At 44.6% G+C, this 17,967-nt stretch overlaps 1 protein-coding gene across 10 annotated transcripts in view; it reads right to left on the bottom strand.

Moving 5' to 3' along the window:
• DGCR2 (DiGeorge syndrome critical region gene 2) overlaps positions 1-17,967 on the bottom strand; it is a 48,785-nt gene that overhangs the window by 26,259 nt on the left and 4,559 nt on the right. For 8 of the 10 annotated variants that reach the window (XM_059675830.1, XM_059675825.1, XM_059675824.1 and 5 more), the window contains exon 2: positions 5,323-5,445. The exons of the other annotated variants lie outside the window; for them this stretch is intronic. In XM_059675830.1, the coding sequence (XP_059531813.1) occupies positions 5,323-5,445 (123 nt within the window). The remainder of the gene's footprint in view (positions 1-5,322; positions 5,446-17,967) is intronic. 10 annotated transcript variants of the gene reach the window in all.

Here is a 17,967-nt window from a genome sequence, read left to right on the forward strand (position 1 = left end):
TAGGGCCAGCTGGAGGGTGTGCAGCTCTCACAGCTGAGCCAATTTATGTGCAGCTATGCAGACACCCCTCCGTCCCCTCTCTACTTTAGTGTGCCAGGCACTGTCCGAGGCATGGGGAATACTGTAGTGGGCAGTGAACACAACAGAGAATGATCCTGTCCCCGCTTAGTGATAAGACATGCCCTCCTGAGCCTTCCTCTCCCATCCAGCAACTGGCCGGGACTGTGACTGTGACGGGGCCCAAGCCCAGTCCTGCAGTCCTGGAAAGAGTGCTCCCTGCAACACAAGCTGCCACTTATGCTCTTCTCTCCTCAGATGTCCTCATCAGGACTCCAGAGCAGCTCCGCCTACCAAAGACTGAATGGGAACCCACAGAAGGAGATGTGAAGCAAGGAGAAGCCAACATGGTTGACTTGCTATTGAAAAAAAACAAAACAAAAAACAAGGAAAAGGGAAATGTTATACAGATGGGAAAGCAGGCTCAGTAGTGTTATGAGACTTGCTTCAGAGCAGAAGTGGAACACAGAAGAGGTGGGCCCTCCTCCTCCAAGTTCACAAGACCTGAGTCACCCTGTCTCACAACCTGGCCACCTGAAGCCTGTCTCCACCTGACCCCCAGGGCAGCTGCCTCCTCTCCAGGCTTTCAGATCCACTGGGCACCAGGCTTTCTGCTTCCCCAGCACATGTCTCAAGGGAAAGCTGGGCAGCTGCTCCAGAGCCCAAGTCCAACATGGAAACTGAGTCAGGGCAGGTACTGGCATGCTTGCTTCCCAATAGCATTTGGCCAGAAATGAGTATTATATGTAAACTAGAGGCCTGATGCACGAAATTCATGCAAGAGTAATTCCTCCCCCACGCCCTCCACCCCCACCCCACTGCCAGCACAGGCTTCCCTCTGGCACCCGGGACCAGGGCTTCCCTCGCAGCCCCAGCTTCCTCTGGAAAGTCATCTGGTCTAATTAGCATATTATGCTTTTATTATTATAGATAAAATACAAAATATGAGTGATTCTAATTTGTGTTTCTAGAACTTAAACAAATATATTAGGTCCAGATGAGCTTATAACTTCTCTGAATGGAGAGGGCAAGAATGACTGGAGCCTCTTCAGCACACACATCACTTTCCTACTTTACACCAAAACAGGTTTAAATCATGGTAAAAAATCAGACGTTACTCAGTAAGTCAAATAACACTTACTTACCAAAATGGGATTTCTAACATGAGAGAGCCTAAAATGTGTATTCTGCTGCTGTTGGGGGTGATCCAGTAAGTCCCCAAGGCTCTGTTCACTTTCTTTATTGCTACCTTTTGATAAAGGGAAGATCTTAAGTGTTCTATATTATCTTCTAGAAGTTTTTCTTTAACTTGAAACCAATTTTCCTGTATGTTGTACATTAGGGATCCAATTTCTTTCTTTTCCGACTGTCACAGCACTACATACTGAAGAATCTAACCTTTGCCCAGTGACATGTAATTCCACCTCTGCCATATATCATGTTTCTGGCAGCTCTTCTGTTCTACTGGCCAATTCATGCTACCCTGAGCCAACTGTAAAGTAAACCTTGACATTGGTAAGGGAAATGCTCACTCCTGACTCTTTTTCAATATCAGGACATTATTCTTCCAAACCTTAGAACTGACTTGCCACATTTCCCAAAAACCCTTTGGAGATGCACTGAGTCCACAGATCAGTATAAGAAGAACAGACAGCTTTAACACATTAAGTCTTCCTAGCCAAGAACATCCTGCCTCAAGTCTTCTTTAATAACTCTTAATAAAGTTGTAAATTTTTCTCCATTAAAAATTTTACACATCTTCTGTTAGTTCCCATTTATATCAAATATGGTTCAGTTAGAAGAACAGAAACCATGCCAGCTATTTCAAACACAAAGGGGTTGAATATAGGGAAGTTGTGCTTTAGAAACAACTGAAAAGGCTGGAGGTTTGTGTCAAGTGGGCCACCTCTAACTGTCTATTTCACCATTGCAGCTGCATCCAGAGTCAGGAAGCTGCTGTTGCCATCCACAAGTGAGGAAACTGCAGAAAAGCGCTGCCAGACCACAGCTGCCCTGCAGCCCTGAGACAGTTGGCCAATGAGGGATGCGGAAGCCACTGCATTCACTCACCTCGGTCTAAGCCACACATCCATGTCAGAGCCAGAGGAAGAAGGATTCTTCAACCTCTCTTCCACTTTCCAAATTTCAAGGGAAGGATCTCATGGGCAAATGATACCCAGAAGCCTACTGGCAGGGGATCTGAGCCTTCCAACCCCAAAAGGCAGGGAATGTACTACCGAATGCCCAGCCTATAGCATACCACCCATTTTCTATCTTACAAAACCACACTGAAATTATGATCCACTGCTACATGTTTCATTTTCTTTGACCCTGTGGCCTATATCTTATTGTAATTTTAGCAGGCTTTTAGCAGGGCAAAGAAATAATCTCGCGTGGTCACTCCAGAGTCCTGAAGTCCATGTTCAAAAGCAAACTGACTAAGTTCTGGCCGGAGTGGCCCAATGGTTAGTCCTTGGTGAGTTTGTGCATGCACACTTGTCGTCATCATGCACTCAATGGTCTGGGTCTAGAACAAGCGTTGTCAAACTCACGTCTGGTCATGAGTTTGACATGCTTGGCCTAGAACATGCCATCTACTCAGAACTCTGGGCTCTGTAGGATAGACTTTATTTTTCTATCTGGGGAGAAAATACAGGAACCTATGTAAATTCAAGTCAACACTTACACTGAGCAGACTTGTAACCCTTTGTGCCAACCAAGTAACCCAAAAGAGAAATCAGATCTAGTTCCTGCCTTCAGCAAGTCCACTGAGCATTGAAAGATGAAGCTGAACCATACGAGTGCCTATCGTTTCCAATATCTATAATAGGGCAGTTATTACACCTAACCTTCAAAGCTAAGCCAAAAGGTGCTTTGAAAACAGCAGATAAACCATGCTCCCACTTTAAAGCAAGCCAGGAATCATCTGGTTCTTTGTTCAGAAAACTCTCTAGGAGGCTACATATGAAGCCTCAACCTGTAAGTCACACCAGGGGAAGCTCACCAGGCTAACCCAGCACATAGGAAATTCTCAAACACTGGGAAGTTCACACTGTCTGGTCTGTGACCCAAGGAATGACCAGGTGGTCTCCCAGACACAGAACTATCCCAGAGGCTCCTAAACCAGCCACCACTATTCAAACTCTTATTTGGAAAGGTAGGCGCCTCAACCACAGACATGCTCATCTAATGAAGGAAGAACAGGCCTAAGGGATGATTAAAAAATAAGTCCCGCCCTAGCCAGTTTGGCTCAGTGGATAGAGCGCCGTCCTGTGGACTGAAGGGTCCTGGGTTCGATTCCTGTCAAGGGTACATGCCTGGGTTGTGGGCTCGATCCCAGTAGAGGCATGCAGGAGGCAGCCGATCCATGATTCTCTCTCATTATTGATGTTTCTCTTTCTCTCTCCCTCTCCCTTCCTCTCTGAAATCAATAAAAATATATTTAAAAAAAAAGGAATTATTTAAAAAAATGGGTTCCTTTACAGGGGTCATTTTTAAAAATATATATATTTTATTGATTTTTTACAGAGAGAAGGGAAAGGGATAGAGAGTTAGAAATATCGATGAGAGAGAAACATCGATCAGCTGCCTCCTGCACACTCCCCACTGGGGATGTGCCTGCAACCAAGGTACATGCCCTTGACCGGAATCGAACCCGGGACCCTTGAGTCCGCAGGCCGATGCTCTATCCACTGAGCCAAACCAGTTAGGGCTACAGGGGTCATTTTTATAGACAAATACATTCCAAACAGACCACCTCCATTTCTTGTTTTGGAACCATCCCTCAATGAACTGTCCCAAGCTCAAATGTCAAATGCTAATTGATGTCCCACCTGATCCCCTAGTTGGAGTTTTTTCCAGCACCTGGCCTATAGGAATTACAAGACTCCTTTCATTTACTGAATGCTGAAAAGGACCTCATCCCACTGAGGAAGAAGACAGGTCTCCTGCCCTCAGGGAACTCAGTCTGGAAGGAGAGATGAAGCATGGGCACAAGTGATGAAGAATTACCAGTGGTTCCATGTGCTGCCAGAGAGGGATAGAGCAGGTTATTAGCAGAAGCCAACCTATAGCCATGGAGCCCACAGATGCCTTCATGTTGTGGAATCATCTAGCCAAGCCTTGAAGGATAGGCAGGATCTGTCCACATAGAAACAAACCAAGAGGATCCCAGGAAAAAAGAAAGGCATAAACAAAGCATGTGGCTAGGAAATTCTTTTTTTCTTTTTATAAAAAACATTTTTTAAAAATTTATTTCAAAGAAGAAAGGAGAGGGAGAGATAGAAACATCTATGATGAGAGAGAATCATTGATTGGCTGCCTCCTGCACACCCTACACTGAGGATCGAGCCCACACCCTGGGCATATGACCTGACTGGGAATTGAACCATGACCTTTTGATTCATAGGTTGACGGTCAACCACTGAGCCACGCTGGCCAAGCTAGAACATTCTTAATGGGGTGGGCACAGGAAATAGCCTAGCTGAGTCACAGAAGGGAAAATAATGATAAATTGGATTGTCAAAAAACAAGCCAGACTGTGAAGAAATTTGAGTGTGAGGCTGAAGAGTTTAAGTCTGAGATTCCTTCCTCTTAGGGCTTTTATCAGAACAACCCGGGTCTTAAACATATTCCATGTGTATGTGTGTGTGTCTCTCTCACATACTCATGCAGAAGTACATGCAAGACACTACACTGTCCATCCTAACCAAGCTGAGAACCCGGGGTGTGGTGACCACCATTACTCATGGGATGTTATATTCTTTGAGGGTACTGGAACAGAAACCAGGTAGAGAAACAACAATTTAGACTCTCTGGCATTCTGTCTTTGTGAGCACACACATCATCAGGAGAAAGATTACTAGTGACTGAGTGACCAGGGCAGATAGGCAGAGCCAAGGCCAGTAAAAGTGACCCTTGTCAGGATTCTAGCCAAGTTTCACAACACCTACTTCCAAAACCAGGCAAGAGGAAAGGGAAGAAGCTACCATACTTCAGGTGCTGCTCTCAGGGCCAGCAGCACCTCCCCAAATGTGGTATCATGGGCACCTCTCTTGCCTCACAACGCTCACCCTGCCATCTTAAAACTTCTGAGATCTACCTGTGTTAAGCATCTATTAAAAAAAAAAAAAGACAGAGAAAGAAAGAGGACAGGAGGAGCTTAAAATAACCTTCCAGCACATGGATACAGCACTGGATACCAGTTGACAGCATCTCCCCTGATGGGAAGCATGGGCCACGTGCATCTGCCTGCCCAACACTCACCTGGACAATTGGCTTCGTCGCTCTCATCCTCACAAGTCACCCAGCCGTCACACTGCCAGGGGAGAGGGATGCACTGGATGGTACCACTGCGACAGGCAAACTGCCCAGGGTTGCACCGCAGCTCTGTGAAACCAAAGGGCAAGAGGCCATTGAGGAAGTGGCAGTAGCAGCGGAGACCAGGAGTGGCCAGGCCTGCCATCGCCTGGCCCTGCCACCACCGGTCTCCATGTGCATGGGCCAGGCAGCCTGCCTACAGCCCCACTCCTTGGAGGCTTGCATGTACGCCCCAAGGAAGAGCCAAGAGCTGTGCCCAAAACGCCACAAATACCCAGAGCATCATATCCCCCCAAGATGTTGACCTTTATGTGCGACCATTCAAACATACACTGTGGCATTTCTGTTCAGCATCAGGCTATGCAGTGCACTGCAGAGGGGACAGAAACAAGAGGGTACACCTCTCACCTCCTGAGGGATTCTGGGTCAATAGAGAAGACACACATACACTAGATACACATATATGGATAAACACACACACATGGTTTTCTGACAAAGCATAAATGGAGGTCACCACCACAGAAGCACTCGAACAACATGCTGAAACAACATGAAGGAGAAACTGCCTCCACCTGGGGGTGGGGGGCTCAGGATGTTTCTTAAAGAAGGTGGGATGTAAACAGGGTTCCCAAGGCAGGTAATGGTTTCAGAGGTACATATAACATAATAAGAAGGGACGAGCGATCCAGAAAAAGCAGGGCTTAAGGAAATATTACAAGGCAGGAGAACATGCCAATTAGACTGTGTGAGCTGACAAATGCAGAATCACTGGAGATAAGATTGGAAATGTAAGAAGAATCAGACTGTGGTGGCTTTCAGGGTAAGATAATGCTGACCTTTATTTGGTATGTTGTAGGGGACCAACAAGTAATATGGTAAGATCCGTGTTTTAAGCAGGTATCACTAGCAATGATTTCTGGAAGCAATTAAAATAGAAGGCCAGCCGGAACCGGTTTGGCTCAGTGGATAGAGCGTCGGCCTGCGGACTGAAAGGTCCCAGGTTCGATTCCGGTCAAGGGCATGTACCTGGGTTGCGGGCATATCACCAGTAGGAGATGTGCAGGAGGCAGCTGATCGATGTTTCTCTCTCATCGATGTTTCTAACTCTCTATCTCTCTCCCTTCCTCTCTGTAAAAAATCAATAAAATATATTAAAAAATAAAAATAAAATAAAATAGAAGGCCAGACAAAATATTAACTCAGCCAAGTAAGGTCTTGAACTGAGGCAGGGGTCGGCAAATTTACAGCTCATGGGCCAACTCCTGTCCTTCCCACTGTTTTTTTAAAAATAAAGTTTTCTTGGAATTGTGAGCTGTGGGACAACTTCAAGCACCCTTAATATACTTGTACTTGGAGGGGGGGATCAGACAAAATATTTGAAGAAACAATGGCAGAACAACTTCCTAATTTGATGGAAACTATAAACCTGCAGATCCACAAGCTCAATGAACCCCAAACACAAGACATATAAAGAAAATTACTCCAAGGCACATCATAATCAAAGTGCTTAAAACCAGCAATAGAGAAAATTTTAAAAGCAGCCAGAGGAGAAAAGACATCACACAGAAAAACAGATAAAGACAACAGGTTTCTCATTATAAACAATACAAGCCGGAAGACAGTGGAGAAACATTTTTAAATTCTGAAAAAAAGAAATAGCTGTCGTCCCGGCCAGTTTGGCTCAGTGGATAGAGCGTCGGCCTGCGGACTGAAGGGTCCCGGGTTCGATTCCAGTCAAGAGCACATGCCCGGGTTGCGGGCTCAATCCCCAGTGTGGAGCGTGCAGGAGGCGGCCAATCCATGATTCTCTCTCATCATTGATGTCTCTCTCTCTCTCTCTCCCTCTCCTTTCCTCTCTGAAATCAATAAACATATATTAAAAAAAGAAAAAGAAAAAAAAAGAAATAGCTGTCAACCTAGAATTATTTAAAGCAAAAACATGTATACTACATTGTAGGGTTTATAACACGTAGCAGTAAAACTGTGACAACAGCACAATAGCTGGAAAGAAGAAGGGAAGCATACTGTTTTAATGCTTTTATATGCCACAGGTAAAGTGGTCTGTCATGTGAAGGTAAACTATCATAAGTTAAAGAAAAATATCACTAAACTAACAAGAGTTATAGCAAGTAAGTCAACGAAGACAACAAAATGGAATAAAAAGTCAATTGAAAAGAAGGCAGAAAGAGAGAAAGAAATTAACAATAGATGGTACAAAAAGTAAAACAAATAATCTATTTTGCCTAATCAGTAAACATATGGGATGATCTAAACACCCGAAAAGACAAAATTTGGCACATAGGTAAAAAAAAAACAAGACCCCACTATGTATTGCCTAAAAAAACCTCTTTATATAAGGACACAAATTGGTGAAAATAGAAGAATGGAAAACATGCTAACACTGATCAAAAGAAAGCTGGAGTGGCTATATTAATACCACACAAAGTAGACTCCAAAGCACTTAATATTACCAGAAATAAAGGTCATTTAATAATGATAAAGAACATAATAATCCTAAATGTTTATGAATCTATTGCAGAGCTTTAAAATATGGATGAAAAATTGCTATAGGTGCTAATAGACAAATTCACAATTACAGTCAGAGATTTCACTCTCCTCCAAACAACCTGAACAACACTATCAACCAACTGGTCTGAACCAACACTTAGAGAACTCTCCACCCAAAAACAGTGGAATACACAACTATTTTCATATGCATACATATATAACATTGACCATAATAGAGAATGTTATGGCCATAAAACAAATCTCAAATTTATGACTGAAATCATATGGAGTATGTTGTTTGACCACAATTTAATTAAAAAATTAAAAATCAGCCAAAACCGGTTTGGCTCAGTGGATAGAGCGTCGGCCTGGGGACTGGAAGGTCCCGGGTTCGATTCTGGTCAAGGGCATGTACCTGGGTTGTGGGCACGTCCCCAGTGGGAGATGTGCAGGAGACAGCTGATCAATGTTTCTCTCTCATCCATGTTTCTAACTCTCTCTCTCCCTTCCTCTCTGTAAAAAATCAATAAAAAATATTTTTAAAAAAAAATTAAAAATCAACAATAGCCAGGCTAGTGTGGCTCTGTGGTTGAGCACTGGCCCATGAACCAGGAAGTTATGGTTTGATTCCTGGTCAGGTCACGGACACATGCCTGGGTTGCAGGCTTGATCCCCAGTAGGGGGCATGCAGGAGGTGATGTTTCCCTCTCACTGGTGTTTCTCTCTCTCTATTCCTTCTACCTTCCTCTTTCTAAAATCAATAAAAAATATATTCTTAAAAAAATCAACAGCAGAAAGATACCTGGAAAATCTCCCCAACTATATGGCAACAACTCACACACTTCTAAAGAGCCTATGGATCAAAGAAAAAATATGGATCAAATAAACACATTAAAAAAATTCCTTGTAAGTCACAAACTACTAAAGCTCACTCAAAAAGGAATCAATAACCTGAGTAACCATGTGCTATAAAAGAAACTGAATTTTTAGTTTAAGAACTTCACACAAAGAAAACTCCAGGCCTAGATGGCTTCACTGGAAATTTCTACTAAATATTTAAGGTAGAAATAACACCAATTCCATACAAACTCTTCCATAAATTTAAATATTTAAAATTACCATAACAATAGCATCAAGACCAAGAAACACTTAAGGATAAATGTAATGACAGATGTGCAAGTTCTATACACTGAAAATTACAGACTATTGCTAAGAGAAATTTTTTAAAAATCTAAACGTGTGGGGATACATGAAGTTCTATGGATCAGTAAGCTCAATACTGTTAAGATACCAATTCTACCCAAATTCATTACAGATTCAATGCAATCCCAATCAATATTCTATCAGGCCTTTTTGTAGAAAATGACAAACTTATTCTAAAACTCATACAGAAATGCAAAAGACTTAGCATACTCAAAACAACTTTGAAAAGTAAGAACAAAGCTGGAGGATTCACACCACCTGATCTTGAGCACTTACTAAGTTACAGTAATCAAGACGGCATTAAAAAACAAAACAACAACAAAAACAGCGTGGCATAAGCATCAAGACATACATTAGGACCAACGGAACCAGAACAGTGTGTCCAAAAATAGGCCCACATATATGTGAGCAACTGATTTATGAGGAAGGTGCAAAGGCAATTTCCTGGAGAAAGAATCATCCTTTCAACAAATGGTACTGGGACAACTGGATATCAAATTTTTAAATTGATTTTTTAAATAATATTTTATTGATTTTTTTACAGAGAGGAAGGGAGAGAGATAGAGAGCTAGAAACATCGATGAGAGAAACATCGATCAGCTGCCTCCTGCACATCCCCCACTGGGGATGTGCCCACAACCCAGGTACATGCCCTTGACCGGAATCGAACCTGGGACCCTTGAGTCCGCAGGCCGACGCTCTATCCACTGAGCCAAACCGGTTTCGGCTTTAAGTTGATTTTTAGAGAGGAAAACCTAAAACTATAAAATATCTAGAAAACATAGGAGAAAATCTTTGTGGCCTTGGCCAAGATTTCTTAGGTACATATACCAGAAGTTCAATCCCTAAAAGAAAAAGTTGATAAATTGGACTTCATTAAAACTGAGAACTTTTTTGCCCTGGCCGGTGTGGCTTTGTTAGGTCGTTCAGTGCACCGAAAAGTTGCCAGTTCGATTCCCTGTCAAGTCACATGCCAGGGTTGTGGGCTCAATCCCCTGTGTGGGGTGTGCAGGAGGCAGCAATTCAGTGATTCTCTCTTATCACTGATGTTTCTATCTCTCTCCCCCACTCTCCCTTCCTCTCTGAAATCAATAAAAAAAATTTTTTAAAGGGAGGAAATTGACACATGCCACAAAATGGATGAACCTAAAGGACATTCTGCTAGGTAAACTAGACAGAGAAGGACAAATGCTTCCACTTATAGGAGTTCCTTAGAGTAGTCAAATTCATAGAGATAGAAAGTAGAACATAGGTTACCAGGCGCTGGGGGAGAGGTGATGAGGAGTTCCCTTTAAGGGGTACAGTTTCAGTTTGGGAAAATGAAGAAGTTCTGGAAATAAACACTGGGTGATAGTTGCACAACACTGTCACTGCACTTAATGCCACTTAAATGTACAGTAAACAATGGTTAAAGCGGTAAGTTTTGTTATGTGTATTTTACCACAATTTTTAAAAAAATCCTATTTTTAAAAAAAAGTAGAGAAAAAATCCCAAGCACACATCCCATTAGCCGTCAATACATGTCAAGTAGCCCTTGGAAATGCCACTGTGCATTTGTGAGAGAACAAGAGAGAGAGGCAGATGACACCTTGGTATTACTATGAACATAGTTTTGACCTCCTGAGCCCCTTCCCCTAGACCTCTGGCCACAATGAAAGAACTACTGCTTTAAACTATGCATTGTGTGAGGTTTAAAGGACTCATGCCTGTAGAAATGTACAAGTCTCTGCAATAAAATCTTTGTCTACATTCCATTTATTCTTTGTCAGCAAGCCTTGGCCTCACTTTCAATTATGTAAACTGAGCTGTCTCAAATTACTGTGTGAAGTTTAATATGCTGCCTAAATTGTTTGGAATTGATTTTGCAACATTTGCCCACAAAGAAATAGAGGGAGACATAGTACAACAGAAGCACACGCATCCAGTCACGTTGCTCAGGAAATAAAAAAATTTCCTGCCAACAAATGCAGGAGAGAATTCTACCCCATCTCTTCGCAGTACCCACAACCCACTCCATGGCCTCCACCAGTGGACGGAGATCTTAAGGCAGCCCCTGCACCATGCTGGAGCGCCCACCCAGGACCAGGAGGCCCCAGCTTCCCAGTGGGCAGTATAGCCTCCATCAGATTGCTGCAACATTCTTCCTTGGAAAGCGCTAACAGCTGCTTCCCAGCAGGGCAGGATGTTCCCACGGGTTCTCCTTCTGCCCACTATACAAGGCAGTACTGGAACAGAGATATTTATCCAGCACAACACTTAGACCAGAAGGGAGAGGATCTGAAAATAAGGGCAGGCTGGGCCCGCTGTTCAAATGCATGACAATTCTAGGGGAACAGCTCTCATGGGAACAGCAGCATAGAACTTGGGCCAGCTGTCTCTTCTCTGGACACCTTCAAGAGGGAACAGAGATCACTGATGATAACATAGACCACTAAAAATACACAACAGAAGGCCATCCCTGCTAAACAGGCCTTCTCAAGAAGAGTCACCTGTGTCCTGAGGTAAGACGGTGAGAATAAGGGGCTTGAATTCAAGTAGGATGGGCAGCACCTGAACCACCAACAAACATAACAAGGCCAAGGGCTCGGCCTGGACAAGTGCCACTGAGCAGGAAAGGAGCACTTTGCACGACTAGAGCCCAGCAGGATTTAAAACCAAAAGGTACCGCAGGACCAGATGGCTTCACGGATGGGCTATGGCTCCGGGAGTGGATGCTGCTGGCAGTGGAGGAGAGCTTCGCCAGAACACCAGCAGCAGGACAGAGAATGGACTTGGGAGGGCAGAACTAGGTGAGGGAAAGCATTACTAAGCATTTTGAAACAATTCATAGGAGATCATTCTAAAAAAAAACTGTGATTACGTCACAAACTCCCCACCTTCTCTAAGTGTTCTAAATGCCATTTGTCCTTTCATGAGGTGAAGAACCACCTCCAGACTCCCCCCAACACCCCCATCACTCAGGTTCTTGGGATTCCCTGGCTCAGCAACCTTTCAGTGCACAGAACGACACTCCAACCAACTGAGCCACCTTGCCAGAATGATGAAAAATTTTCATAAGCGATCTCTCTCAGAACCACACCCCAGAGACAAAACAAAAGAAGACTGAGGAAAATTTTCAGTCTTATTAAAGAAAAGATAAAGAGAAAATATTATGAATAAAGTTTTTACAGCCCCCCCCCCCAAAAAAAGAAAAAGAATGAGGCAACTTACAAGATCGCCAAACACTGTCAAATGAAAACGTCAAAAAACTGTGTAAAAAGTATTAATTCCATTTATGTAAAATACTGTGTATGAATGTTTTCCCAACTGTCCTGGGCTTCCACTGTGGGTCGCCATACCAGTCTGCATCCTCCACACCAACAGGGGTAGAGGGGAATTTGAAGACTGTCTCTCCTCCCACAGGTGGCCAACAAACCACTAAGGGCTAAGCAAAAGCCCGCCTGGGCCACAAGCAAGCCTCATTCCTTTCAGGTACTTCTAATCCTCTTCAGTCTTCTAAGACCACAAAGCTTTGTAGCTACTCTGACCAGGGACTCTAGAGGTAGCCAGTGGCACTCAATAGGACTGTAACAGGAGACCTGAAGTCAGTCTAAGTGTGTAGGTCCCGGAAGCTCACATCTCCAGTCTGGCCCTCTGGGATGCCTGCCCTCTGTGGTGGTTCCTAACCCTTGTTCAACACCCTGGGAAGCCCGGAGCTATTTCCTTCACAGAAATGAACTCCAAAGGAAAGTCCCCCAGGGAACAAGACTTTGGAGACAAAGGGGAGTGCAGGGTGGGCCTGGAGGCCAGGTTGGTCCAGCAAACCCCACAGGGCTCTGCTCTCACTCTGTCCTGTCTAACATGGAGCAGTCAACAGCTGAGACCAGACAGACAAGAAGCTGATCAAACTGATGGTCGGCTGCCAGGGATCCAGAAGTCAGCCTACAGAGAGGGACTGGAAGGGATCAGAGACACTGACAAAGGATAATAACTAGCCCAGGTTCACTGAAGCGACAGCCACACCAGGCAAGAGGAGAGGATGAAGGCCAAGAGGTGAGTGTGTGCAGTCCCTGCATCATCACCTCTCAAGAAAGGCTTATACTGTGCAATGGCCTATGGAAGGGCAGGTCACTTCCTCCTGCAGGGGGCGGTCCAGTTTAAAGCCTCAGTGCCAGGCAAGTCCATCAGAGAGGCCTCCAGGCCCTGAGGCTCCAAACTGCAGGAGCCCTCAGTCCCTCTAAACCCCAGTCTGGGAGGCTGGTGAACTTCAGGTGAGGATCCATATTTGTGAGAAGCCCTCACCTGCCCTCACCTCTCAGTTGAGCCAATATCTGGAGAAGCGAGCTTCCCCCAGTGTGAGGCCAAGGCCAGCTGGCTCTGCAACAACCCCCCACAAGTCTTCCATAGGCAATCAGCCACAAGGTCCCTGTCCTCACCCCCACCCCCCACCTAGGGACAGCTGCAAAGCCTGCTGGCTAAGGGAGCTGTTGCTCTTTATGTCAAAATATAAATAGCCATTTGTGCATTTATTCAATAACTGATTTCTGAGTGCCCACTCTGTGCCAGACCAGACTCAGGAGGCACAGCATGAACGTGACAAAGAGCAAAACATGTCAATGTGAACAATCCTAGCCCTGTCCAAAGTGCTGCGGCTGTTTGGTGGGCTTTCAAAAACTATACCCCCACCCCGTGACCATCAAAAATGGCTCCTCATTCAGCTGTATGTATCAGACACTGCTGAAAGCCACTGTGCTCTGTTGCCTGGTGGGGGGGAGGAAGGGAGGACATGAACCAGGCCCTCTCCTGATAATATTCCCTTGTGTGTGTGTGTGTGTGTGTGTGTGTGTGTGTGTGTGTGTGTGTGTAGTCCTGCTTACAGTTTAAGGTGATGTCCCTACACTCCCTGATGTCCATTCATGGATAACATTTACTGTTGGCCTTTATGAAGCATTTGCTTTATATCCGACATTTCTTAGGACTTTACACTTAACCCATTTAATTCTCACAACATCTTTATGAAGTTCTGCTGTTATGTCCATGGCACAGATAAGGAAACTGAGGCACATAGAAGTCACAAAGTGGGTAGCAGAGCAAGATCTGACACCAAGCAGTGCGGCTGTAGGGTCCAAGTTCCTTTTTGTTGTTGTTGTTGAATCATTGATCAACTGCCTCCTGCACACCTTACACTGGGGGTAGAGCTTGCATCCCAGGGATGTGCCCTTACCAGGAATTGAACCATGACCTTCTGGTTCATAGGTGGATGCTCAACCACTGAGCCACACCAGCCGGGCTCTGGTGTTACTTTATTTTATTTTATTTTTGTAATATACTTTATTGATTTTTTACAGAGAGTAAGGGAGGGGGATAGAGAGCCAGGAACATCGATGAGAGAGAAACATCGATCAGCCGCCTCCTGCACACCCCCCACTGGGGATGTGCCCGCAACCAAGGTACATGCCCCCAACCGGAATCTAACCCGGGACCTCTCAGTCCACAGGCCGACGCTCTATCCACTGAGCCAAACCAGCCACGGCTCTGGTGTTACTTTAAATGAGCTGTCTGTAGAGGAGCAGCTGCAGTTAGATCAAAGGGAGTCCAGTGCTGTGGTTTGAGAACTTGGACCTTATGCCCTTGCCACTGTTGCTCAAGGGTTATGGCAATGGCCCACACACCAAAGGGTTGTGTGTTTGATTCCTAGTCAAGGGCATGTACCTGGGTTGCAGGTTTGCTCCCCGTCCCCAGTCAGGGCATGTACGTGATGCAACCAGTCAACGTCTCTCTCTCACATTGATGCTTCTCTTTCTCCTCCTCCCTCCCTTCCTCTCTAAAATCAATAAACAGCCCTAGCTGGCTTGGCTCAGTGGATAGAGCGACGGCCTTTGGACTGAAGGATCCCAGGTTCAATTGAGGTCAAGGGCACATGCCGGGTTACAGGCTCAATCTCTAGTAGGGGGAGTGCAGAAGGCAGCTAGCTGGTCAATAATTCTCTCTCATCGTTGATGTTTCTATCTCTCTCCTTTCCTCTCTGAAATCAATAAAAATATATTTAAAAAACAAATAAGTAAAATAAAATCAATAAAAATATCTTTGGGTAAGGATTAAAAATAATAATAAAGTAATGCCAGACCTGGGCTTTCCTGTAGGGCGCGGCTATAGGGTTAAGCCTCGGACTGACTGTTGACAAAGCCATAAACAAGTCCCAGCTTAGAGGGCACAGTCCTCTTAGCATAATTAGGCTTGACCTTATGACGCTCTGGAGATCCTTCCTAGGTAGCTAATGGGCTGTTCCAGGTGCAAGTCCTGCCAAAGCAAGTGAAACTCACAAGAACACTGTAACTATGGTGACCACTACCTTGTTTACCTCTGGCTATAAAATAAAGGCTCAGCTTGCCTCTGGATCTCTCTCTATGGCCTCAGCCAGGCACAGGAAGATCCACCTAAACCAGTGATGGCGAACCTTTTGAGCTCAGCGTGTCAGCATTTTGAAAGACCCTAACTTAACTCTGGAGCCGTGTCACATATAAAAATTTTTTGATATTTGCAACCATAGTAAAAGATTTATATATATTTTTAAATATATTTTATTGATTATTTTACAGAGAAGAAGGGAGAGGGAAGGGAGAGGGATAGAGAGTTAGAAACATCTATGAGAGAGAAACATCGACCAGCTGCCTCCTGCACTGGGGATGTGCCTGCAACCAAGGTACATGCCCTTGACCGGAATCGAACCTGGGACCCTTCAGTCCGCAGGCCGACGCTCTATCCACTGAGCCAAACAGGTTAGGGCAGATTTATATTTTTGATATTTATTTTATATATTTAAATGCCATTTAACAAAGAAAAATCAACCAAAAAAATGAGTTCGTGTGTCACCTCTGACACGCGTGTCATAGGTTTGCCATCACTGACCTAGACCCAGCTTATTCTCTTTGTCATTTCTTCATCCTTCACCGCCCTCACTCAGGCTTTCGAACCCTTGGCTGAGCTGGCTCGGCACACTTTCCTTCCTCCCAGGTGATGGCCCATAAGCCCCAGGTCCCCAGCCAGCTGCACTCTGCCCACTGCCCACATACCATTCACCCTCCCCTGGACTTGCCCTGGCCAGACTGTGGCCCATATTGGAGTGGCAGGACTATCTTTTACTAAACATCCCAAGTCAATTGGTAAATCACACAGAAACAAATTTGTTACATAAAAACCACACTGTGATCCCACCCTTTCCTCTGGCAAAATGTTGGCCCAAAATTGGGCTCTTGGGACTACTGACCTGCTCAGCATACAGGAAGGAGAAAGGACTACTGCCAACTCTTCAGCAACCCAAACACAAAAGCACATGTGACGAGGGAACAATCTAGCAGCACACCAAGGAAAAGACATGTAATCAGTCTGTTGCTATCTACTAGGTTCTAAATGTTGTCACTGACACATTCCACTTAGGGCCAAGAATCTACTACGCTTTTCCCTATGCCAAGGAGAGGAAGAGGAACAGAGGTAAGATATCATGGGTACAGGGAGGGCCCACAACTAGGCCACCTCCCATGATGTATGCGTTAAGTGCTGCAGAACTGCCAGAGGAGGGCAGGGGGAAGACAGTGCCAAGGAGCTAGGTCTGGGAAGCAGGACCAGAGGGCTGCAGGCTAGAGCAATCTGGACAGGAAGAGGAACAGGGGGAAAAAACAGCCTAACAAGAGCGAGAACGTACATACCCATTGGCCAAAGTGTGCAACAAAAGCACATTATTCATTCCTAAGACTAGAACCACTAACTGAAATATTAACCTTGCTAGCTGCCACCTGGGCAAACCGGAGCTTTAACCACAGCACATCCTGTGCCGGCAACACCATCTGTGGTGACACAGTGCCTGGCACACAGCAGGTGGCAGTGAGGGCTTGTTACAGGGTGAATGCAAGCAATGGGATGGGAAGCATCACCTTTCATCTTTCAGGGAAGCTAAGTACCAGGCGCCTCCTCCTGCTCTCTGAAGTGATCAAAGTGTTCAGGGGAAAGGGCCATGCCATACGCAACTTACTGTCAAATGGTTCAGAAAAAAATTTGTTAAAAATAAGTATGTGCATGCATACATTTCTATGCATGAGTATAAACACACAGGGGAGATACGGCAAATAAAATAAAATGCTAACAATAGGTACTTCTAGTATAGGATATGCAAGTGTTCTTGCACTAACTGTATTCTTGCAATTTTTCTATAAGTTTGAAATTTTTTTGGGGGGGACATATTTCTTTATGTATTTTTATTGATTTCAGAGAGGAAGGGAGAGGGTAAGAGAGAGACAGAAACATCAATGGTGAGAGAGAATCACTGATCGGCTGCCCCCCACATGCCAACCACCAACTGAGAACTCCTAGTTTATATAAACATTTCCTACCAAATGTTTACTTTAAAAGCAACAACAAAACAATTCATTAGCTAGTGAGGTTGGAAAAATATCATCTAAAAAGAATGAAATTATAAAATCCAAAGCCCAGTGTGCTAGTAGGGCAAGTTCTATAGTGTTACAAGGTGGTAGGCCAGTGATGGCGAACCTTTTGAGCTCGGCGTGTCAGCATTTTGAAAAACCCTAACTTAACTCTGTTGCCGTGTCACATATGGAAATTTTTGGATATTTGCAACCATAGTAAAACAAAGACTTACATTTTTGATATGTATTTTACATATTTAAATGCCATTTAACAAAGAAAAATCAACCAAAAAAATGAGTTCGTGTGTCACCTCTGACACGCGTGTCATAGCTTCGCCATCACTGTGGTAGGCTGTGGAGGAAAGAACTCCAAACTCAGTAGGCACCTGGCCAGCCTAAGTGCAGGCTCAACTTCCCCGCTACTTCTATAAGCTTCAGCCAGTTCTGCTTATAAAACATCCACATGCTTCCTATTCGTTAA

The sequence above is a fragment of the Myotis daubentonii genome, chromosome 19, assembly GCF_963259705.1.
Source record: "Myotis daubentonii chromosome 19, mMyoDau2.1, whole genome shotgun sequence".
Lineage (NCBI taxonomy): Eukaryota > Metazoa > Chordata > Mammalia > Chiroptera > Vespertilionidae > Myotis > Myotis daubentonii.